Source organism: Hibiscus syriacus, unplaced genomic scaffold (assembly GCF_006381635.1).
Source record: "Hibiscus syriacus cultivar Baekdansim isolate YM2019G1 unplaced genomic scaffold, ASM638163v2 tig00110956_pilon, whole genome shotgun sequence".
Classification (NCBI taxonomy): Eukaryota; Viridiplantae; Streptophyta; class Magnoliopsida; order Malvales; family Malvaceae; genus Hibiscus; species Hibiscus syriacus.
The window spans coordinates 665,741-692,449 of record NW_024062932.1 but is presented as its reverse complement, the minus strand read 5'-3'; the positions used below and the strand labels follow the sequence as shown (position 1 = coordinate 692,449).

The window sequence follows — 26,709 nt, the reverse complement described above, 5'->3', positions numbered from 1 at the left end:
GGTTTATCTCTTGTACTTTCGTTAATCGTTTGGGAGTATTTCTACTTCTTTGTATCACTCTTTCTTCAACAGAAGTCCATATTTACCCCCAAAGCTCAAAACATTAGATTAAAACATGCTGCAAGTCTTTATATCATTGGACAACCTCATTTGACTGTAAAAGGGGGCTACATGAATGGATGTAGTTCGTATTCTGTTGCTTCTTAAGTAGGAAGTATGCATTGGACATATACAATACTAATGAAGTAGTTGACTATTTGATGTGGCTAAGTTATGAAGTTCGACTGGGGAGAAGATATTTTCGACACTACAAGCTCAAATTGCTGGAATGCTACAGATGCATCAAGTTGCCATAAATTAGTTAACTTTGTTCTCCTTAAAAAAGTATTTGAAGTGACAACACAATCAAAGGATGCCGGAATTTGGTTGTTGGGATGCTTTAATGGTTATGTGAATGGAAGGAAAAGAGAAAAAAAGTAGTTTTTTTATAAAGTAACGTATAAGAAAAAAAATATAGAAAGAAGACTCTTGATTGGAAGTGTTCAAATTTTAGAATTGCTTATTGTGACATTAGTGCAAGGCCTCTTTTTCCTGGGAACCAAACGAAATCCTAGCAGTCGTCAAATTATGCTACAAGAAGGCTAAGTTGAGTCGTTATTCTTGGAACTTTCCCGAGTGAACGGGAACGAAAGTCTTAGTCCACTTAGGTGCCGAAGACTATTATCATTCCTTGATTGGTCCACGTTCCATTCACTGTTTCATTGCGCTTCCACAACATTCAAATTTCAAAGTTTCGAAACCCACAAGCAAAAGCAAACCTCAAATGGCCCCTTTCTGCTCTCTTACTTTTCTTCTTCCATAAAAGCAATCCCTTTCCCCCTTTCTTTTCCACCGTTTGTTTTTTCTTTGAGGGGAAGTGACACAAAAAGAAGATGGAGAACGAAGAAATGACGATTGATCTCAGAGGAACCCCAACATACGATGGCAGATATGTCCGTTACAACATCTTAGGTACCATCTTCGAAGTTCCTTCCAAGTATGCTCCGCCTATTCAGCCTGTTGGTCGCGGCGCTTACGGCATCGTTTGGTAATATCCTGCTTTCCTGAGCAAAACTTTGCATTTTTTACTTTCTTCCCAGTTCGGGGTTTCGTTACTTTAGAGTCTAAAGCTGTAGATTCACCGAATTGGTTGATTTCTTGGGTTATTTTTATTCTTCATTGTTGGGATTTCAGTGCTTAGCAGAAGATCTAATTAGAAGAGTAGAAAACGGGAATCTTTAGTGCCCTTTTAGAGAAATTTCAGAGATGTAACCAGAAATGAGATATGGGTTTCTTCCGATTTAATGTTTCAATTAGTTAGAATTGAAATACTTTAGGGATTGATCTTGATATTGGTTTTTCCTTATGGGGTTAATGAATTCGATTCTCGTGATAATTGCAGCTGTGCCACAAATTCTGAGACAAAAGAGGAGGTTGCGATTAAAAAGATTGGGAATGCATTTGACAACAGGATTGATGCTAAAAGAACACTCCGTGAGATCAAGCTCCTCTGTCACATGGATCATGATAATGTGATCTCCACATTCATAATTTGTTTGCCTTTTCATATTATAGTATGAAGGAGATTTGAAGGGTTGCTTTAATACTTGGCAGATCATCAAAATCAAGGACATAATTACACCACCGGAGAAGGAGAAGTTCGACGATGTTTACATCGCGTATGAGCTAATGGACACTGATCTGCATCAAATAATACGGTCTAGTCAGGCTCTCACCGATGATCACTTTCAGGTGATAGACTTATCATGTTATAACACAACACCGATATTAGTTTAAATGTTATTGTGTACTTAAAGTTAGGCTGTGAATTCATATTTGTTGAAGCTATATGTTGCTTTGCAGTATTTCCTATATCAACTGCTACGGGGCCTGAAGTACATACACTCGGCAAATGTTTTGCACCGGGACCTAAAGCCTAGCAACCTGCTTCTCAATGCAAATTGCGATCTTAAAATTTGCGACTTTGGTCTTGCGAGAACCACCTCTGAGACAGACTTCATGACCGAGTATGTCGTAACCAGGTGGTATAGAGCCCCTGAGTTGCTTCTCAATTGTTCGGAGTATACTGCTGCTATCGATATCTGGTCAGTTGGCTGTATCTTAATGGAAATAATTAGAAGGGAGCCACTTTTTTCTGGTAAAGATTATGTTCAGCAGTTGGGGCTTATTACTCAGGTATTCATCCTTTCATTTTCGTTCAAACTCAAAACCCATTGCTTCAGTTTCGTAGTCGATTGGAGCATGAAGCAGGTTGTGAAATTTGTAGTTGATGGATGCATGATTACAAAACTTGTTTAGATGAATACGTTTCTTTGCTGATCACTCCATAAAACAGCTGCTAGGGTCGCCAGAAGATTCAGATCTCGGATTCCTTAGGAGCGACAATGCTCGAAAGTATGTTAAGCAGCTTCCTCGTTTCCCTAAGCAGCCTTTTGCAGAAAAGTTTCCAGATTTGTCTCCCGAGGCAATCGACCTTGCTGAAAAAATGCTTGTTTTCGATCCAAGCAAGCGCATCACCGGTAAATTCTGGCAATAGGATTTACAATGGTTGTGCTTTTTCCACATTTCCTGTTGTCGTTTTTCTTATAAGAAACATCTCTTTTATATGATGCATGTAAAGTGGACGAAGCACTGAATCACCCATATTTGTCAAGTCTTCATGAGATAAATGAAGAGCCCACTTGTCCATCGCCTTTCGTCTTCGATTTCGAGCAGATGACCTTGAACGAAGAAGATATTAAAGAGCTGATATGGAGGGAGTCTTTGAACTTCAACCAAGATAAGATGCTCGAATGAAGTCAGTAACAAGTTATTTTACTTCCTTTATAGTGTTTCGTTTCATTATAGTCCTGGTCCAATGCTTGGTTACGTATAAGTACAAGAAAAAGAAAAGGGAGATAGGTTCTTCCTGGTGGTGGTGTGATTTAAAATGGTGGAAATAGTTTTTGGGTTCATATGGGAGTCTGATGCAATAACTATACACACTAGTTTTGGAAACCCAACCATTAAAATGAGGATTTGAATTGTTACGGGATCCCCATTGATTTTCGATCGGGTCATTTTAGATTGAGTTATTTTAAATTCGAATCATTTCGAATTTCGAATTTCAATTATATGACAATTATGTGTGTAATACGTATTTAAATACTTTATTAAATATATGAAAAACATAATTTGGTATTTTTTTGGCTCCCAAATATGCACTTGTAACTTTATCCACAGTAAGTATTTGTTCGATTGATTTGTTTCTAGGTGATCTATTTGATCTGTAATTTTTTTACATGATAACCATATATTGTAAATATATACATTTAAACAACATATATATTGAAAAAAGTCAAACCTGGTCAACAGTCATCATAGCTCGGTCAATTGTTTGGTCTGGATGACTCGGCTAGGCTTGACGGATCAGCAGCTCGGCTCAGGCAGACCAGTTCAGATTGGTTCAATTCGGTCTTCTAGAAGACTTGTTCTAGCAGAAAACCCCCACGCGCAGGAACAACGCGTGAGGCGCTTGCGGTGGTCGGACGACCACTAAAAATTCTAGAATCGTAATTCAAATGTCATCTAGTCCGTTGCTGGCGTTGTTTCACGACGAAGAGCGACGAAAGTTATGTTTTAAATTGGTCGAACCTTCTCCTCGCTCGCCCCTCACGACGATGACGACGAGGGTGTCCGATCGGTTTGGGTTCTGATCACAACGGTCCAGTGAGGTCAACGACGGTGGCGGTGCGATCAACCGGTGACGAAAATGGCTGTAAACAACGAAAAATTGAGGTGGTAGTTAGTTCTCCGACAAAGATTCGATGCTTCTTTTACGATGATCGGTGGACTTTCATGACAAACGATCGATGGGGTTTTAGTCGGGACGAGACGTCACTCCTGTTGGTACCGATAGTATCGTTCACGGCGGTCGGAGGTGGGTTCAATGACGTGAAATGAACGACGGATTTTAAAGTTTTGGGGATTTTTAATTCAGGGTTTGTTTCGATTTGAGAGAAATTGAGATTTTATCCCAAACAGAAAGCTTAAAATAATGCTTTGTTAATAAATTATTTCAAGAACATTATATAGCCTAGTGGCTAAGGAAAGGTCAAATCTTCCTAGAGATCATTGATTCAATTCTTGTGAACCATTGTATATTTTTTTTCTTTCCTCATTCGAGGGTAAAAACCAATAGGTAAAATCAGGCTCAAGGTCCAAGATTGACTAGCAATTTGCATAACGGTCCCTAAGACTTCAAAGCCTAAAATTTTGGTCCCAAAACAGACTTAATTAAATATTATAAATTAAGTTTCAAATTGGGATATGACAACTAAAGTTACAAAATAATCCTTCGGCTATAGGGCGTTGCTTTATTGAGTCTCTCGACTTTTAAAAGTTACAAGATGATCATCCGACTATTCATATGTTTTAAACTCGTATTTTTTCGTTAAAAAATCAATGATAGTCTGAGTTGGACGTTAATATGTTTACTGAAATATGATAGTCGTTTAAGATTTTAATATCATATTTTATCATATCATAGTTAACAGATTAACTTCTAGCTAAAACTATCATCATTTTTAATAGAAAATAAATAGTTTAAAACATATAAATAGTCGGTGGTCATTTTGTAATTTTTAATCGTCGGGATTCAACAAAGCAATATCTTATAGTCAAAAAATCATTTTATAAATTTTAATACTTGAGTGAGTCAACAAAACAATACCTTATAATCCAAAAACCATTTGTATAGTTTTGTCCTGCATCAAAATACACGAGAACCCCAAAAGTCTTACAACAACATAAGATCCATTAAGGGGGTGTGGGATGAGAATCCCACATTCTCATGTTTGGTTGGCCGGGAATCTCATTCCCGGTAATATTTTATTACCAATAGTAGATTTTTTGGGGTATATTGCTGGGAATGTCATTACCTCCATTCCTTTAGGTATTGTAACATTACCGACATTTTGGACTAAAATGCCCTTAAATTTTTATTTATTTTTTCAAAAATATCATTCTTCTGTCATTGAATAATAAAAATTCTACGAAGGTTAAATTATAAATTTATCCTTAAATTATTTTATATTTACAAAAAAAATCTATAATTAAAATTTTATATGAAGTTCAGGGGTTAAAAAAAATTACCCTTTCATTAAACATTTTTTATATTTTTAATTTTGTAAAAAAAGTATATAAATATTATGAATTTAATTTTTTAAAGAAAATATATAAATATTTTACAATTTGTAATATTATACAAATATATAATAAAGACCTTGAGTGAGTCAGCAAAACAATACCTTATAATCCAAAAACCATTTGTATAGTTTTGTCCTGCATCAAAATACACGAGAACCCCAAAAGTCTTACAACAACATAAGATCCATTAAGGGGGTGTGGGATGGAAATCCCATATTCTCATGTTTGGTTGGCCGGGAATCTCATTCCCGGTAATATTTTATTATCAATAGTAGATTTTTTGGGGTATATTGCTGGGAATGTCATTACCTCCATTCCTTTATGTATTGTAACATTACCGGCATTTTGGACTAAAATGCCCTTACATTTTTATTTTTTTTTCAAAAATATCATTCTTCTGTCATTGAATAATAAAAATTCTACGAAGGTTAAATTATAAATTTATCCTTAAATTATTTTATATTTACAAAAAAAAATCTATAATTAAAATTTTATATGAAGTTCAGAGGTTAAAAAAAATTACCCTTTTATTAAACATTTTTTATATTTTTAATTTTGTAAAAAAAATTATATAAATATTATGAATTTAATTTTTTAAAGAAAATATATAAATATTTTACAATTTGTAAGATTATACAAATATATAATAGAGACAATTTGGTCAAATATATATTCCAATAATCTTTTATTCCTTTAACCAAACACGGTAATCTTACATTCCTGCTAAACCAACCAAACACAGAATACAACATTCTCAGTAATCATATTCTCTGATAATCTTTTATTCCCATTGGTAATTTTACATTCCGTGAATTAAATGCACTTTAAATGGTAAACCCTAATTATTTGAGTTCGCGCTAAATCCCTATTCACAACGAAGACGGTAACGGACAAAATCCTATCTTCAACTCCAAATTCCGTCGCCAAAACCATGGCAAATTTCCCCGGTACAGAAAGCAGAGCGTTGCAAGCGATTGGCGCATAACTTTAACGCGCCTCCGCTTCAATCCACGAGCTCAAATAGATGCATTAAGAGCTACGAAAACAACTGTGAATCCCGAGCTTGTTCAAATTCAGTTCATGTATATGAACTTGAAGTCCACAATACTTAGACTCAACTGTATCATTTACAAACCTAGCTATACGGAACACAAATGAATCACAGTAAACCTCAATGGACGCAACATGGCGTTAAACAAAACACCATGGAGAGCTGCATTCATTAAACTGCTGAAACTATGAGGAGCACTTTTATATTTAAGGCTCTCCTGGAAATCCATTTATGTGCTTAAGGCAGCACAGACATTTGGACCTCCACTCCACCTGTCGTTATTAAACCACTCTCCTACCAGTTTTAATTGTTTAATAAAATGGTAGGTTTTTTCAGTCTGCGGAGTCATTATTATTCTTCGAAGCTGATGGAAACTTCCCTGTAAGGCTTGGCATATTGGCAGGTCACGCCAAAGAGTGGTCCGTAGGTCTACAATGGTGAAGCTATACATTAGTAAAGCAAGTTTTTTATAGGACACTCGGTCACATATAAGCTGACCCATGTCGAAGGCGACCAACCTCGGTTACAATGGGAGGTCATGCTACTCTTTTAACCAGATACATAAAGCTGAGAATCCCAAAAGGTACTAAACCTGCACTTTGCTATTTCAGCAGGTATTTCATCAAAGCGACATTTCAATATCAAAATCAAAGTGAACTCAGATTATTAAATTTGTTACTCCAGATACAAATAATTCCTACTTGGAGTAATGCGGAATGTACTTTTGTTCTGTAGGGTCCATTTGAAAATTTTGTCAGAGACGGCTTTGTTGAAAGCATGCACCGAAAGTGCATTTAGCAAGGTTAAAAAAAATGAAATTTTCAACAATAGTAGGCACCAAATATAAAATGTCAAAATTAGATGCAAAAATGGTTGAAAACTAAATGGGCAAATTACAAACTTTAGTCATTAAACTTTTAGGGTATTTTCAAGATTAGTCCTTAAAGCTTATACTATAAATACCCTAGCTCATTTAGCTTCAAAACTATCCCAAATCATTCTAGCTTTCTTCCAAATACTAGAGAATTTAGAGAGTTTCTTGAGAGTTGTTTTCTCCCTTTTATCAAGAGAGAATTATCATTGTTTTCTCCTTGGTAGATCGAGAGAGGTTGTAATTCCTATTTTCTCATAGTGAAATTCTTCTACCGTTGCCCGTAGTTTTTACCCTAAATTTTTAGGGGTTTTCCACGTAAATTTTGTCTCTTTTATCTTCATTTTTATTTTCTCAAATTATCAGTTGCGATTTTGCTCTATCCAATAGCCGTCTTCCGCAACAATTGGTATCCGAGCTAGATTAGAGTGTGTAATATCTGCTTATTGTCTTTGTGGTTGCCACCAAAAGGTGGATCCTCCAACGTAAGGAAATAAGAAGTTATTACACATTCTTTGAAGGTTCCAGAGAACTATTCACGATAGTGAAATAGTGGGAGTTATCCGTAAAAGAAGCTATGGCAACGAAATTTGATATTGAAAAATTCAATGGGAGAAATTTCTCATTGTGGAAATTAAAGATGAAGGCCATCCTAAGGAAAGACGGGTGTCTAGCGGCTATCAATGAAAGGCCGGTGGATTTCGCATATGACGTCAAATGGAACGAGATGGACGGGAATGCTATGGCAAACTTTCATCTAGCATTAGAAGATGAAGTATTGTCAAGCATCGAGGAGAAGAAGACAGCTAAGGAGATATGGGATCATCTCACCAAATTGTACGAGGCCACATCGCTACACAATAAAATTTTCCTTAAGAGGAAATTGTACACTCTCCTTATGTCAGAATCTACTTCAGTGACGGAGCACTTAAATACACTGAACACCTTATTTTCTCATCTTACATCCTTAAGCTATAAAATAGGAGAACAAGAACGTGACGAACTTCTACTTCAAAGTCTACCGGATTCGTACGATCAACTCATCATCAACTTGACAAACTGTAATGTCACCAGTCTAGTCTTCGATGACGTTGCAGCTGTTGTTCTACAAGAAGAAAATTGGCGCAAGAACAAGGAAGACATACAAGTAAATCTGCAACAAGCAGAAAAGTTGACAACGATGAGAGGGAGATCAACAGAACGTGACCAAAGCAGCAGTCACAAACATGGTAGATCAAAGTCGAGGAGCAAGAAGAATTTAAAGTGCTACAACTGTGGAAAGAATGGTCACTTGAAGAAGGATTGTTGGAGTCTAAATAAAAACTCCAATCCACAAGGCAATACCGCAAATACTTCAGATGATGGAGATGCTCTATGCTGTGAAGCGTCAACCACCGTGGAAGGCAGAAAAAGATTTGCAGATATATGACTCATTGATTCGGGAGCGACATATCACATTACCTCAAGAAGAGAATGGTTTCATCATTATGAACCTGTCTCAGGAGGATCTGTGTATAGTTGCAATGATCATGCCTTAGAGATTGTTGGTGTGGGAACCATCAAATTAAAGATGTATGAAGGAACAATTAAAGTTGTTTGAGATGTGCGGCACATGAAAGGCCTGAAGAAAAATTTATTATCCTACGGATTGTTGGATATTAATGCAAGCAAGATTGAAACACGGAAAGGAATCATGAAGGTGTTCTGTGGAGCGCTTGTGGTGCTGAAAGGCGAAAAAATAGCTGCAAACTTGTACATGCTGAAGGGAGAGACTTTGGTAGAAGCAGAAGCCTCTGTTGCCTCATGTAGTTTAGATTTGGAAATGCTATGGCATCAAAAACTTGGACACATGTCATAACAAGGAATGAAAGTTCTTGTGGAGCAAAAGCTACTTCCAGACTTAACAAAGGTATCACTTACTTTGTGTGAGCATTGCATAATAAAGTAAGCAACACCGGTTGAAATTCAACACGTAAAAATTCTAGAGGCAAAAATGTTCTAGAATTAGTTTATTCTGACGTATGGCAAGCACCAGTTACATCCCTAGGTGGAGCAAAATACTTTGTCTCATTTATTGATGACTACTCTAGGAGATGTTGGGTGTATCCTATTAAGAAGAAGTCAGATGTATTTTCAACTTTCAAAATCTTCAAAGCGCGGGTGGAACTTGATTTTGGAAATAAGATCAAGTGTTTCAGAACAGATAATGGAGGAGAATACACAAGCGAAGAATTTTATGACTTTTGCAGGAAATAAGGCATCAAAAGACAGTTCACAGTGGCAAACACTCCTCAACAAAATGGTGTGGCAGAGCGGATGAACAGAACCTTGTTAGAAAGAACAAGAGCAATGTTGAGGGACGCGGACCTAGAAAAATCATTATGGGCAGAAGCAGTCAATACCGCCTATTATTTGGTGAATCGAGCTCCATCAACTGCAATAGAGCTGAAGACACCAATGGAGATGTGAATTGGTAAACCAGCTGATTATTCAAACCTCCATATATTTGGAAGTATTGTGTACGTGATGTACAACTCCCAAGAAATCTCAAAGCTGGATCCAAAATCTAGGAAATGCAAATTCTTGGGGTATGCTGATGGAGTCAAGGAGTATCGCTTATGGGATCTCACTGCCCGCAAAGTGATCATCAGCAGGGATGTTATCTTTGTAGAGGATAAACTACAAAGAAAAGAAGACGATAGATGAAAGTCAGAGACTACACAGATAAATGTGGAAAAGGAGTTTGAAAAAGGATATTCTTCTGAAGCAGAACCAACACATGATGAACAAGAACCAGAGAGTTCTGAAGCACCAATAACTCGTCAATCAGATCGTGTGAGAAGATGTCCCAATTGGCACTCAGATTATGTTATAGAAGGTAATATTGCATATTGCCTTTTAACAGAGGACGGTGAGCCATCAACATACCAGGAGGCAATAAACAACTCAGATGCTTCACTGTGGATGATGGCGATGCAAGAAGAAATTGAAGCCCTTCATAAAAATAATACATGGGACCTTGTGCCACTACCACAAGGAAGGAAGCCAATTGGTAACAAATGGGTCTTCAAAATCAAGTGAAATGGTGACGATCAAGTTGAGAGGTATCGTGCAAGACTGGTGGTCAAAGGATATGCTCAAAAAGAAGGTATTGATTTCAATGAAATATTTTCTCCTGTGGTTCGACTAACAACAGTTAGAGAATTTTTGGCAATATGTGCTACATTGGACTTACATCTAGAGCAGCTAGATGTTAAAACAGCTTTTCTTCATGAAAATCTTGAAGAAGAAATTTATATGCTCTAGCCTGAAGGTTTTGAAGAAAAAGAAAAGAAGAACTTGGTTTGTAGGTTGAACAAATCTCTGTACGGTCTAAAACAGGCGCCGAGGTGTTGGTATAAGAGATTTGATTCTTTCATTATGTGCCTTGGATACAACAGACTTAATGCAGACCCTTGTGCTTATTTCAAGAGGTCTGGTGATAACGATTTTGTTATTTTGCTGTTGTATGTGGATGATATGTTGGTTACAGGACCCAACAAAGATCATATTGAAGAATTAAAGGCACAACTGGCTAGGGAATTTGAAATGAAGGACTTGAGATCAGCAAACAAGATTCTAGGGATGCAAATTCACCGAGACAGAAGTAATAGGAAGATTTGGCTTTCACAAAAGAATTACTTGAAGAAGATCTTGTCACGATTCAACATACAAGATTGTAAGCCAATTTCTACCCTTCTTCCTATTAACTTCAAATTATCCTCCAGTATGAGTCCTAGCAGTGAAGAAGAGAGGATGGAGATGTCTCGAGTACCGTATGCATCAGCAGTGGGAAGTTTAATGTTCGCTATGATATGCACAAGACCAGACATTGCACAAGCAGTGGGAGTGGTTAGTCGGTACATGGCGAATCCAGGCAAAGAGCATTGGAATATTGTAAAGAGGATCCTCAGATACATCAAAGGGACCTCAAATGTTGCATTATGTTACGAAGGATCAAACTTACTAATCAATGGTTATGTAGATTCTGACTATGCAGGGGATTTGGATAAAAGAAAATCTACTACAGGATATGTGTTCAAAATTGCTGGTGGAGCTGTAAGCTGGGTTTCAAAATTACAGTCAGTTGTGGCTACGTCCACAACAGAGGCAGAATATGTAGCAGCTACACAAGCCAGTAAAGAAGCAATTTGATTGAAGATGCTATTGGAGGAGCTTGGGCATAATCAAGAGTATGTCTCTCTGTTTTGTGACAGTCAAAGCGTATTGCATCTAGCAAGGAATCCAACATTTCATTCAAGGACAAAGCACATACGAGTTCAGTACCATTTCATTCGTGAAAAGGTGGAAGAAGGAACGGTAGATATGCAGAAGATCCATACCAAAGACAACATAGCAGATTTCATGACGAATGCAATCAATGCTGATAAATTTACCTGGTGTCGATCCTCTTGTGGACTGTCAGAGACGTAAGCAACATGATGGTACAAGGTAGAAAGAATGGTGTGAAGATATGATTGTGCCAATCAAATCTTCAAGTGGGAGATTGTTGAAAGCATGCACCGAAAGTGCATTTAGCAAGGTTGAAAAAAAATGAAATTTTCAACAATGGTAGGCACCAAATATAAAATGTCAAAATTAGGTGCAACAATGGTTGAAAACTAAATGGGCAAATTACAAACTTTAGTCATTAAACTTTTAGGGTATTTTTCAAGATTAGTTCTTAAAGCTTCTACTATAAATACCCTAGCTCATTTAGCTTCAAAACCATCCCAAAGCATTCTAGCTTTCTTCCAAATACTAGAGAATTTAGAGAGTTTCTTGAGAGTTTGTTTTCTCCCTTTTATCAAGAGAGAATTATCATTGTTTTCTCCTTGGTAGATCGAGAGAGGTTGTAATTCTTATTTTCTCATAGTGAAATTCTTCTACCGTTGCCCGTGGTTTTTACCCTAAATTTTTAGGGGTTTTTCACGTAAATTTTGTCTCTTTTATCTTCATTTTTGTTTTCTCAAATTATCAGTTGCGATTTTACTCTATCTGATAGCCGTCTTCCGTAACAGGTTTTGCTTAAACCCCAAAGCATGTCATCCACTGCAGCCACCCTGAATGATGAGATTAAATCCAGAAACCATTCCAAGCTTGCATGGAAGATGAGTTTCAAGTGAGTCGTGATTGGTCAATATTCAATAACATGGTAATGTTGCGAAACTCACAGTTAGTTAAGTTGATGAAACCGTGATTTCGAGTAAGATAATTTGCTTCTTTGCAGGTCCACATCCCATATTATCCATTTGATTAACTTTAAATGGCTTGACTTAAAACACTAATTCAAAACACTTTAAAAGGCAACCCTGGCTCACCACTCAGTAATTAAAACCCGAATCTTCATTAATTAAACGAGGTGCTGTTTTCTTTTCCTGCTTCTCTTTGTTTCCAGGGATAATTACCTGGAAAAGCAGCTCATTAATTCAAAAAGAAAGAAAATAAACTACTGCTAACTCAACTATAGAACAATAACTTTTTTCAGTCAAATTCAAGTATTCAACTGACATGTTAGTTATTAATTTAACAGAACTTTTATTTATTTTATTTTGTAGCCATATGATTGATAGAAAAAATTATTTAATTAAAATGTTAAAATTTATCAAATAATTCTCCGATCAGATTATGACATGTGTAATTATTAAAATATGTCTCAATAATCGGTTGACAAATGTCACATCTTGATTGGAGGGTTAATTTTTTAAATTAAATTAAAATTAGGACTAAGTTGATAGAATATATAAGTGTTGAGGACCAACTGTATAATTATATCAATTTTATTAACTGTCACGTCAGCACTTCCGTCAAATATTAACATCTATTAGCTATATTGAACCCATTTTAATAGCTCAATGGTCATACTGATGTAAATTTAAAAATGTCGGTCATTTTGATACCAACTCTATAATTGAGTGGTCATTCAGGTAGTTTACCCTAAATGTAATTGTGCTTGAATTAATTGGTTGCCTAGTGAAAGAGGCTTGAGAGTAGGGACGAGTATGAGACACGAACTCGAAGGATTTCGATCCGACCTAATTTGATCGGTTCGGATTTTTTTAAAAATATTTGAGTTTGGGTCGGTTCAAGTCCAGATTTATGGTGAAAAATTCCTTACTCAATTCGATCTAAAAAATTGTAATTTTATCTTATATTTAGGGATAATTACACTGATACTTCTCTATATATTATTTTTTTTCAATTAAATATATATTTTTATTAATAAAAATAATATCTTTTAAATATATATTTAAATTAGGTCGGATTCAAATTTTATCTTTGAAAATCAAATCATATTTGGATCGAGTAAAATATATTTATTTTTCAAATAGGACGAAAGATTTATAATTTTAGAATCAGGATAAACCGAAAATATAACCCGATCCTATGTACATCTCTACTTGAGAGTGACAATCACAGAGAAAAACACCAAAATCCCGACATTGCTGATGGCTTAGATGACGATAATATTGTTACTTTTGGGGGGAAACAAGGCCCACAATGTCAGACAACCTTATTTAATGTCATACTATTCCATATTTCTGTATTGACTGCACTGTAAATCAAGGATTGATATATAATTTTATATTAAATGATATATTTAAATTTATAAAATTTTAGAGAATGAATTTAAATTTATAAAATTTTAAAAGAATAAAAGTAAATTTAAAAAAAAATACATAATAAAAATTTAAAATATAAAATTTTAAAAAATGATTGTTTCACTTACCCTTCAATTCATCTTGATGCTAATCTTTTTCTTTTGAGAAAATAACCTCAGTGACCAAAAATGCCTTATAATATACGATTTTAACCAACTTTTTTGGATTTGCCAAAATGACCAACTAAATCGCAATGCGATCGATAATTCGCAACGTGATCTCCGGTATTGCAAATCAGTTTCCAGATTCGCAACGCGATTCTGACTATCGTATTGCGATTTTCCAAATTCGCGTTGCGATTTTCCTAATTCGCAATGCGAATACGTAAATCGCAACGCGATTACGTAAATCGCAACGAGATTCTGACTATCGCAATACTGAATTTCAAATTCGCAACTCGATTTCTGAATTCGCAACAGGTTTTAATTTTGCAACACAAATTTTTTGGGTATATAACTACGCAGCAGCAGCAACTCATAACCTAAATCCCTAAATCGCAACTCATTCCATCTCCATCTATCACTCTCTCCGGCGACATCCGTTCCTATATCCAACGACATCCTTCCCCATCCGGCAACATGTTTTAGTTTCGCAGCTCGTTTGTTTAGTAAATTAATTTACAATAATGAAATCATCTAATGTTGATCATGTTTGGATAAATTTGTGTTTTGGAGGGTCATGGGAGAATGTTCATGGTGTTTTACAATATATGCATTTACCCATGAATCTTCAACTAAAATTGTCATTAAAAAAGTTAACTTATGAAACTCTAATGTTACGTGTTGCAAATAAATTGAATTTAGAGCCCCTAAGTGGATTTAGGCTATCTTATCAGAGAAACGGTAAAGTTTATTTGTTAACCGACAATGAAGATGTTGAACGATTCATTGCTTACATTAGTGTTTCAAGTGATGATGTTACATTGTATGTTGTTAAACCTAGAAGTAGTGAAGTTGGGTCAGTAGCGGGTAGTAATCAACTAAGTTTTTCAACTCCAGTTTATGGTGCTCAAAATTTAATGGTTCCACCACAATTTCATCACCAAGCAAATATTGTTTCACCACATTTCCAATACCAAACACAATCTCAAAACCCACAACATTTCCCTAATCCAAATCCCAATCAACTTTCAGCACCAAATTCCAGTTTTCGTATTGACCAGTTAGACGATGATGAGCCAATAGAAAAAATTGTGAGTATTAGTCAGTATTCGAAATTTGATCTTGGTCAATACCCGGACTTTGATCTTGGTCAATACTCGGATTTTGATGCTTTTTCAGAAGAAGAAACAGACCCTGCGTGTAATGATTTTGATATTGGTCAATACCCGAATTTTGATGATGAAACAGCTGTTGCCGAGGAAGATGTTGTTGATGATAATGAGGAGGAAGTTACAACTGTAAATGAACATGTTGAACATCCATTCTGTAATTCATATAACACTGAAGAAGAAAAAGAAGAAGAAGAAATCCCCAAAGAAAAGTTCCCGAAGAAAATGCCACGGGAGTATAATTGGAATATGCCAGAATTACTTCAGATACCGGAAGAAGAGTTGGTAAAGATAACAGTTGATTGTTACACAAAAATTATTCGTATCAAGAAAGATGATTGTTTTGATACAAAGGAAGACTTGAAGATAGCTTTGTATACGAAATGTGTGGAAGATGGCTATCAACTAAAAGTTAACAAATCAAGCAAAGATTGTTTCGAAACAAGGTGTATGATTGACAAAAACTGTATGTGGCGTATGATTGCAAAGAGGATAAAAGATTGCAAAATGTTTCAAGTTAGAACTTTTATTGATAAACATACATGTTCAAGAACCCAAGTTTTTCCTCACCATAGACAGGCAAACAAAAAGGTGTTGGGTGGTTTTCTGGCTGAGTTAATGTTTTTGAATGGTAGGGTATATCGGGGACATGAAATTATGACTGGCATGAATGCTCGGTTCAAGATTAGTATTTCATATTCTCAAGCTTGGAGAGTCAAATGTTATGTCTTGGAATTGTTGAGGGGGTCGCCAGAAGCATCGTTTGCCCAACTGCCGGCTTATTTTCACAATTTAAAGCTGAAAAATCCTGGGTCGGTAACTCATATCAAAACAGATAGAGATGGACGCTTTGAGTTGCTGTTTATCGCCATTGGTGCTGCGGTTAGTAAATCAATATAATTTTGTTGACTCATTTTTGTTAGTTACATGCATTTCACATTTAAATGATTATATTTCTTGTGTATATGATTTTGTAGATTCGTTCGTTTATTAATTACATGCGCCCAGTTATTATAGTTGACGGAGCACATTTACGGATACACATTGCGATTTACGTATTCTCGTTGCGATTTACGGATACGCGTTGCGATTTTACGGATACTCGTTGCGATAGTCAGAATCGCGTTGTGATTTATATGTTCGCATTGCGATTTTTATATTCGCGTTGCGATTCTGGGAACTGATTTGCGATTCTGGAGATAGCGTTGCGATTTTTATTTCGCATTGCGATTTTGTTGGTCATTTTGACAAATCCAAAAAAAGTTAGTTAAAATCGTATATTATAAGGCATTTTTGGTCACTGAGACGATTTTCTCTTTTCTTTTTTTCTCCTCCACCTCGGTGTAATGATGTCAGCACAAATGCTTAAATAAATGATGAGCAAAATGTACATTAGTATAATACCAAACACTCCTTCAATCCGTTCAATTATATCTCTTATTGATTTATGATTTATGAAAAGTCATAATTTTTAAGCTTTAATTACGATTATTTTAAATATTTTAAATAATTAAATTTTATTAAATATATATTTAAAAATCAATTGATCGAAATGTTTAAAAATATATTTTGATGTTGTTATAAATAATAATAAATTAAAATTAAAACTTGATAAAAAACAGTCAATAAAAAAGATTTAATTGAACAAAGAGAGTAATTTTGTTAAATTCAATCAGTTGATCTTTAAAATCTTTCATACTTTAGATAATAAAATCAATTATTTCAAATTTCTTTTTCGATTTTCTTTTAAAATCTGTACTTGTTATTTCTAGAAATATTTTTTTAAGATTAAAATCTAAATTTTTTACTTAATAGTACGTTTCTCATGGATTGCATAATATAAATCTCATAATAATTAATTATTAATTTGTAAGTACCTTATTTTTTTTATAATTACTGGTACCCGATCTATTAATCGACTAATTTGAATTAGGTACTACAGAGGCAATAACGACTCTCCCAATTCAATTTACTCTAGTCGCAATCGCCAGGATTGAAAACTCTGATCTTACTTAAATGATTTAATATTTCATCTACTAGACTAACTGATCGTTGATTGTAAATACTCAAGATTAATATATATACTTGTAAACATGTATTTATTGACTGATTGAAAATAAAATTTATTATGTGAATTAATATTGTTGCCTACCTTGGTTTGTCTTTACATAGTGAAGAAGAGTATCGATCCAAAATTTAATTTAATATAAACACTAATATATAAATTAAACTTTTAAATGATGGTATTTAAGTAAAGAAAGGTCTGGAAGTTGTATGACCGTGGTTTCATGTGTTAATATGTATTAGTGTTGTTCTATTTTTATGTAATCAGATAACGTTATATTTTTTGATACTATTAATAATATTTTTGATGCATTCTTTTTTTTTTATCTATGGTTCAAGTTGTATTTTAGTTTAATTTAATTGGAAAAAAAGAATTTTTAATGAGACACCTCTTTAAATTTTCAAAAAATAAATTCGGATCAAGATCTTGAAATTTTTAAAATTCATACTTCAGTCTGATTTATGTTATTTTTATTTGAGATTATAATGTATCTTACCCTTAAATAAATAATATGTGTGTACGCTTATGCAAAATATTAAATCATGTATACCCTTGGCAGGAGTATGTATGCGTGCATATTCCTGCATGTATATAACCTTATATTTGATACATTTGACCCTAAAAGAAGTTTATGTTTGATATATTAATTTACAACTTTATAGCTAGATTGAAAGTAAATGAAGATATTTAAGTAAAAAAAGGGTCTGGAAGTTGTATGTCCTCTGTTACATGTGTTAATGTATCAGTGTATATGCCCGTCCATACCCACCAATTTGAGACAGGAGAAATGAATGACTTCAATTTTAGAAATGTTTATACCATAATATTTGGTTACATTACATGTAATGTCCTATAAAATCTTAATATTTATAAAAAATATTTGGAATTATACTTAAATTCATAATGATCCAAATTTTATATAGTTTATAGTTAGTGGACAGACAGATGTGGGGAGGACAGACGTGGAGCGGGCGGGTAAGGTCTTAAATCCATCACCTACCCACGACGAGTATGACATTTTACATCCATAACCACCTACTAGCCACTAAACTTATATATATCCCTGCCCCAATTGATGAAGATACGATGTGAAACCTACGAAATTGTATCTGTAACGCCCCAAATCTTGGGTTAGAAGTATTGGGCTAACCGAGATGGGCCTTGGTTTAATTTCTTAGCTTGTATGAAGCCTTGACCCAAATTGAAGAGGATTTGGGCTTAAGTTGAGCCCAATACTGAAATAGAAGGGTGTTATTAATCTGCAGTCAGAATTGAATGAACCAAATATGTAATTATACCATTATTAAAATATAAATCTGATTTCCATTAAAAATTGGTGATATCATCGTCTGAAATTCCAGCTTCTCTTTTTCTTCACATTTGTCTTCTTCTCCCAAGTTTTCTTCATCCTCTTCATCATTCTCTTGAGCAAAGATGGAGGCTTTGGTTTAGTTTTAATCTACTTCATCAAACCAAGGTAAGAACCAAAATCAACACCTCTTGAGCTTTCATTTGAGACCTTAAGATCAAATTTTGGCCATGGGTGTAAAAATGAGTTTTAGAAGGGTTTAAGAAACTAGAAGGTTTCAACCCATTTTTAAGATATTTATAGCTTTAAGAAGTGTTTTAAAACCCTCTTTAACCCATAGCAACAGTTAGTAACACTTATATTTGGTTTTGTTTAGTGCAAGAGGTTGGAGAAAGCTCTAAAGCTAAAAGGAAGGAGAAACTCACCCTTGGTTGAGTATTGGGTGTTTTCAGCAGTTTAGCATCAAAGGTAACTCACTCTTGACTCAACTATATCATATGTAAGTCATTTAAATGAAGTGTAGTAGGTTGCATAAACTTGGAGCATCCCCATGGTATATTTCATGTTTTAGAGTTATAAACATGTCTAAAGTCCTATTTATGCTCCTTTGTATCTTCATAAAACATTAATAATGTTTGAGGACCTCACTAAGGTCTTTGGGATAATAGAATAGGAGTTTTCACCTATTTTATGCTCTCTGCAGGTTGAGTTTCGATACTTGAGGGATAGTATCAAAACTTATTCTTATTCTCAGGCAAACTCGTGAGTTTATGGGCAAGAATATCGATACTTTCGAAACTCCTAGAAAGTTTCAAAACTAGGCAGAACATAATGTTTAAAAGTATCGGTACTTATATAAAGTGTCAAAACTTTGCAGGAGTATCGATACTCTTGGGATAGTATCGATACTTCCAGTTTGTTTGGACAAAAAGGCAATTTTTAAGGGAATTAGAATCGAGGTGCCCTAACACTTCAGTATATCAGCAAATAAGACTTCAAGCGAGAACAATAATTAATATCATAACGGTAGAAACATAAATAGCTAGGTTTACATAAAACTAGCCTTGGTTGACGCTCGGGAAACAATCAGGACACCCAAGTTCTTTTTAGCAGAAATATGATACTCGGTGGATATAAGTCAGAGCCATGACACTAGATCAGTCGATTGGGCGCAGATGCCCCAAGGCTCGATGGAGTAAGTCAATGGGTGTACGTTTTGATGCAGAATTTTGTATCTCACCCCAAGAGTACCCGATGGTGCTTCGACAGTGTTAGAGGGGTGCGTAAGCTCCGAGATGTAGAATCCCTCAGCCGTACCATGATGCCAGCCACATATTAGCAGTCCAGTAGTTGTATACTTAGACCTATGCCACTTTTCATTTCATGTAGTGAATGCATATAATTTAGTACAGTTTTTAGTGAGACATTGAGCTCGTAAGCTCAGCGTTCAGAATGTGTTTCTGTGTGCAGGTTTTTAGGGAGCAGGTCATGGAGAGCTATCTTCATCAGATATTCCAGTGCAACAGATTCAGATTTCCACAGACCTTTCACAGTACGTCTTGATTCATCTTTAGAGGCCATGTACTTTTATGAACCTTGTTATGTATTCAGTCGTAACTCTTTTGAAGCTCAGTATTTTGTATTATTTTGTGGATGTATTTTGGGAGCTCCCTATTAATTGTACACTCGATTTATTTCTATGTTTTTACAATACATATGGATGTCTAAATTTCGGAGATTTACAAGCAGTTTTAAAAGAAAATTTTTGGGGCACTATTTCGGTAGTCCCGTGTAACATTGCAATCCAGGGATCTTCGGATCTAACTGAACTAGAGTGTTACAATATCCATCTACCATCCCTAATCTTAGTAATAAAGGGAAATCGACAATTCGCAAAATGGAATTGCATTTCACCATTTCCAAACCAGATGCCGCTTATAACATTCAGATATATGCACACTGATGAATAAGTTTTTTCTAACTAAATTATGGTAAATAGAAGATAATATCTTTTTAAAAATAATTCTCAAACATTTGATATTAAACATCCATGTTGGTAATGCTCAATCCCACATAGTATTGAAAACACTATTGGGAATAGTATTTAAGGCTTGGCTTTCCCACTTCATTGTTGAGTGATAGAGAACAAGGGGGACTCTCGCACACAGCCGCCGCCGTCCGTCCGTCTTGTCTCGGCTCGGCACGGCACGACTCAGCTCGGGTTGTGGTCGTGGTCGTGGTAATACGTGTCTTCGACACGTCCGCGCGGATACTATCTTTTTAGAGAAAATTCTTGAGGAATTTCTCTTTGAAAGAAACAAATGGAAAAATGTGAAAGATTTCAACTGATATTTATAGGCTGCTGAGGACTGTTTAATTTCAAATGATAACAGCTGGTTTATGAGAAATTAAACAGCTTTTCCTAAATTAAATCAAAAACGTTAAGATGTATCTGGACTGATTTCCAGCTTTGTACAGAGGAGACAAGATGTTAATATCAGGAGTTACAGGAGTTATTTGATTTAATTCCATGGGTTACATGATATAATTTCGGGAGTTATAACAGCTGAACAATGATGCAATGAACCTGGACTATTTTTTAGTCAGGTTCATCTAGACGTTTCAGCTGTTACAAAAGAAGAGATTTAATCCTGAAATTTTATGGATAATTTTAACCCTATTTCTAGCCTATAAATAGAGGGCTATATTCAGCTTCTCAACTTACTCTCAAACATTCACAATTCACTTACAAAAGTGTTTTCTACAATTCTCTTTGTGAGTTCTCTTTGAGTTATTTCCAATCAGAAGAGCAATACCACCAGCAGTCCACATCGGTTTCGGGTGTACGGAATTCGGAGCGACCGTGTTAACCTCGGGGGACGATCCGCCAACTGCAGCGATTACACACATCGGGAAGAATTCATTTCTAAGGCAGTGGTTTTTACCAAGACATGGTTTACGAATTTGTTCCTTTTAATTACTGTTTATATTTCCAGTCAATGCTAACGGTGTAGTTTTGCAACTCATATATCCAATAATTTAGAAACGAATTCCATATACTGCAATCATGACAACACATTTGAGCAAACTAATCCCTGATCTTTCCAAGCTCGATGCACTTGATGGAAAGAATTATAGAAGGTGGTCCCAAAGAATCCTGATATTCTTCGAGCAGCTTGATCTTGACTACGTGCTGCTCAAGCCACCACCTACCATGCCGCCAACCCCAGCTGCCGGTAATGATGCGGATGTGGTCCTCAATAATGATGCCTTAGCAACCGCCGCCGCCGCTCTCGCTACCTACGAGAAATACGAGAAAGACAACAAGATGGTGCGAGGACATCTGCTCAGCCATATGTCAAATAAACTATTTGATATATTCCTTAGAGAAAGGAGTGCTAAGGCAATATGGGACACTTTCGACAAAAAGTATGGTGCAGACGATGCGGGCATCAAGAAGTACGTTGTTGGTGAATGGCTCAAATTCTAGATGACAGACGACAAGCCAATAATGGATCAAGTCCATGACTATGAGAACTTAGTCGCTGACATCATCACTGAAGGGATGCAAATGTGTGAGGTGCTGCAAGCCAATGTACTCATTGAGAAGCTGCCCAACTCATGGTCCGACTACCGCAACTCTCTTAAGCATAAGAAGAGAGACATTTCGCTTGAAGAACTTGTGGGCCATATGAAGATTGAAGAAGCCAACCGTTTAAAAATAAGCTTACTAATTCTATGAGTAATTTATCTTTTAAAGCTAACTTGGTTGAGTCTAAATTTAAGATCATGAAACGTGGGAATCAAAACAAGAAGACGAAACCACAAAAGGCTACCAACTTCAAGAAGTCAAGAAAGGCCAAACTGGAAGGAAAGACGTTCAAGTGTTATGTATGCGGTTTACCCGGCCACAAAGCTTACCAATGCCAACACCGACCAGACCGCCAGAATGACAACAAGCCACAGATGCACGTTGTAGAAGAAGATGATGAGATCATTGTTGCGGTGGTCTCAGAAGTTAATCTGGTGGATAACAGTTCAGAATGGATAGTTGACACTGGCGCTTCAAAGCATTTCTGCGCAAGGAAGAAGTTTTTCACCGAGTTCAAGGATGGGAACACTGGTGAACATGTGTATATGGGGAACTCTAGCAGTTCTGAAGTGCTAGGCAAAGGCAAGGTTTTACTCAAGTTGACTTCTGGTAAAACTCTGGCTTTAAATAATGTTATGTATGTACCTGCCTTGCGTAGAAATTTGATAAGTGGTGGGCTTCTGAATAAGGCAGGCATTAAGTTAGTTTTTAAGGCAGATAAACTTGTACTTTCCCGAAATGGTGATTATGTGGGGAAAGGATTTTTAAGCAATGGTTTATTTGTCATAGAAACTCAATTTAATGAAAATAAAGCTACCACTTCTGTTTATATTATTGATTCCATTGATATGTGGCATACTAGATTAGGACATGTGAATATTCACGCTTTAAAGAAATTAATGAATATGAATGTTCTGCCTAAACTATACACAACTAGCTTTAACAAATGTGAGATTTATGTAGAAGCTAAGCATACTAGACCTCACTTTAAGATTATTTCCAATAGAAAGACTGAATTGTTAGGACTCATTCATACTGATCTAGCAGATTTTAGAAACACTGAAAGTAAAGGAGGAAAACACTACTACATAACTTTTGTAGATGATTATTCAAGATATACAAAAGTTTATCTCCTAAGAACTAAAGATGAAGATGAAAACTTCTTTCTTATTTATAAGGCAGAAGTAGAAAATCAGTTAGATAGGAGAATCAAACGGGTTAGATCTGATAGAGGTGGTGAATATGGATATAATTTTTAAAAGATATTTGTGAAAAGAATGGCATAATTCATGAAACTTCAGCCCCCTATTTTCCTCAACAGAATGGTATAGCCGAAAAGAAAAATAGAACTTTAAAAGAGATGATGAATTCTTTACTAATAAGTTCAGGGTTATCTGATAACATGTGGGGGGAAGCCATTCTATCGATAACTCATATCTTGAACCGAGTTCCTCATAAGAAATTAGATTCTACCCCATATGAATTGTGGAAAGGATACGCTCATAATTTACAATACTTGAAAGTATGGGGGTGTCTAGCCAAAGTGGGTTTGCCAGACTTTAAGAAGTCCACCATCAGACCTAAAATTGTTGATGCAGTGTTTATAGGGTATGCTACGAATAGTGCTGCATACAGATTCATGCTTTTACAAGATAATTCTATTTGTGAGTCAAGGGATGTTGTTTTCTTTGAAAATACTTTTCCTTTAAAGGAACCGAGAATGAATATTGAAACACAAATAGAATATATTCCATCAACTTCTTCTAGTAATCCTGCTAGGTCTTCTGAACAAATTGATTTAAAGCCTAGAAGAAGTAAAAGGCAAATAGTTGAAATCTCTTTTGGACCAGACTTTATTACTTCCTTTATTTCTGAGATAAATGATTTAGACTCCATTTCAGATCCTATAGCTCAAATTTTTCTGTTAGATGAGGATCCTAAAACTTTTGAAGAAGCTATAAGATCTATCGATGCTAGTTTTTGGAAAAACGGTGTTAATGATGAACTAGAATCGATAATGTATAATCATACTTGGGAATTAGTTGACTTGCCTAAGGGATTCAAATCAATCTCCAACAAATGGGTCTTCCGGAAGAAACTAAGGCCAGATGGTTCGATTCAGCGGTACAAGGCAAGGTTAGTCGTCAAAGGGTTCACTCAAAGGTTTGGTTTAGACTACTTTGATACATATTCTTCCGTTGCAAAAATCTCAACGATTCGTGCATTATTTGCACTAGCCTCTATTCATAAGTTGCAGGTACATCAAATGGATGTTAAGACTGCTTTCTTGAATGGAGATCTAGATGAGGAGATTTACATGGAGCAGCCACTAGGTTTTGAAGAACCTGGTATGGAAGGCAAAGTTTATAGACTCAAAAAGTCACTCTATGGACTTAAGCAGGCTCCTAAACAGTGGTATGAGAAATTTCATAAAACTATTCTTAGTTTTGTTTTGTTGTGAATGGTTCGGATGCTTGTGTGTATTCGAAGATATTTGACACTGAATGTGTTATCATAAATCTTTATGTTGATGTCATGTTGATTTTCAGTTCTAACATTGAGTCCATTAACAAAGTTAAAAATTTCTTGTCCATTAAGTTTGAGATGACAGATTTGGGAGAAGTAGATATAATCTTAGGAGTCAAAGCTACCAAAACTGAGAAGAGATTTTCTTTATGTCAAGCACATTATATAGAGAAAGTGCTAAATAAATTTGACAGTTTTGATGTCGTCCCTATTCGAACTCCTTAAGACCCTAGCATACATCTAGTTAAGAATAAAGGAAGTAGCGTTTCCCAAACTGAATATGCTAAGTTAATCGGAAGCTTAATGTTCTTAATAAACTATACTCGGCCTGATATTGCTTATGCTGTGAGTAGACTGAGTAGATATACTCATAATCCGAGTGGTGAGCACTGGATTGCTCTTAAACGCTTACTGAAGTATCTTAAGGGTACTTTGGATTGGAAACTTGAGTTTGTTGGCTTTCCTGCGGTACTGGAAGGATATTGTGATGCCAACTGGGTTTCTGATAATGATGAGGTAAGCTCTACGAGCGGGTATGTTTTTACTTTGGGTGGAGCAGCAATCTCGTAGAAATCATCAAAGCAGACTTGTATTGCTCGTTCTACTATGGAGTCAGAGTTTATAGCTCTTGACCTAGCTGGGCAAGAAGCCGAGTGGCTCAGAAGTTTGTTAGCAGATATTTCTTTGTGGGGAAGACCGACTTCTCCAGTTTCATTATTGTGTGATTCACAAGTTGCGATATGTGTGGCTAAGAACCAAGCTTACAATGGTAAGAAAAGACACATTCGTATAAGACATGATTCAGTGAGACATTTAATAAAGAATAGAGTGTTCTCTTTAGAGTATGTGAAGTCGGAAAGGAACCTAGCAGATCCACTTACCAAAGGGTTAAGTCGGAAGCTGGTCCTAGATTCGTCGAGGGGGATGGGTCTAAAGCCCATTGGTTGAGGAATTCATGGTGGATACCCAACTTAGTTATCTAAGTTCCATGTGGTCAAACGAAACCATGGAAAGACTCATAGTGCACATTCCTACTACCTATCCCTATGACGAATAATGTGCATGCCCAGGATGAGCTTAAGTGCTCTTAATAAATTCATAGCCCATGCTTTGGGTGGTCATAGTGAGAAAGACTTGATGAATTTACCGATTTTGGCTGAATATTTATTCTTAATAAGTTCATAACCCAGAGTGAGTGGGTAGGAAATGATGAACTTACCTACAGAAAGGTTGAGTTTCTTAAACTCTTAATAAATTCAAATCCAAGTAATTGGATGGTTCTAGTGAGAAGGACTTACTGAATTTACCGATAAATGAGATTGAATATTTATTCTTAATGACTTCTTAGCCCATAGTTTGGGTGGTTCATTAATAATGAACTTGAAGAAAGTCACCATACCCTTTGTGAGGTTGGGCTATTATTAAAGCTCTTAATTATTTCATATCCCTTTTTAAAGGGTGGTTTATGTTGAGATAAACTTGATGAAATAACCTATGTAAGTGAGAAGGGTTAGCCGCCTTCTATGAAAAATGTTGGGCCATTTTTCTAGCACACTTACTAGAATCCTGAGGTAAGATGGCTAAATATATACTTTGTATATATATATCTTACACATCGAGGACTCAGGTGGATGAAGGGGTTAGTTGTGTGTTATGAGTTTACCTGATCTTAGAAAGTTCCAGACTAGTTCCAGATACGTTCACTAGTGCTTAAGCAACTAATCTCGCTATTGCTCTTCTGGAAAGTTTGTTTTCGAGTTTCAAAAGATTTCTTTCGCATTAGTGGGGGAATGTTGGTAATGCTCAATCCCACATAGTATTGGAAACACTATTGGGAATAGTATTTAAGGCTTGGCTTTCCCACTTCCTTGTTGAGTGATAGAGAACAAGGGGGACTCTCGCGCACCGCCGCCGCCGTCCGTCCGTCTCGGCACGACACGGCTCGGCTCGGGTCGTGGTCGTGGTCGTGGTCGTGGTCGTGGTCATGGTCATGGTCGTGGTCGTGGTCGTGGTAATACGTGTCTTCGACACGTCCGCGCGGATACTATCTTTTTAGAGAAAATTCTTGAGGAATTTC

The 26,709-nt window shown here is 35.8% G+C and overlaps 1 protein-coding gene across 2 annotated transcripts; it reads left to right on the top strand.

The window, feature by feature from the left end:
• The first annotated feature begins 735 nt into the window (after positions 1-735).
• LOC120148255 (mitogen-activated protein kinase homolog NTF6-like) lies at positions 736-23,836 on the top strand. Of its 2 annotated transcripts, none has more exons than XM_039161423.1 (6): positions 736-1,087; positions 1,442-1,571; positions 1,654-1,791; positions 1,903-2,286; positions 6,201-6,210; positions 23,826-23,836. In XM_039161423.1, the coding sequence occupies exons 1-6, from the start codon at positions 933-935 to the stop codon at positions 23,828-23,830; spliced, it is 822 nt and encodes a 273-aa protein (XP_039017354.1). In that variant the 5' UTR covers positions 736-932; the 3' UTR covers positions 23,831-23,836. The 2 variants fall into 2 exon arrangements, with proteins under 2 accessions (XP_039017354.1, XP_039017353.1); XM_039161422.1 differs by lacking the exons at positions 6,201-6,210; positions 23,826-23,836 and adding exons at positions 2,396-2,579; positions 2,681-3,103 and having other exon boundaries at positions 753-1,087; positions 1,903-2,235.
• Positions 23,837-26,709: the final 2,873 nt, after the last annotated feature.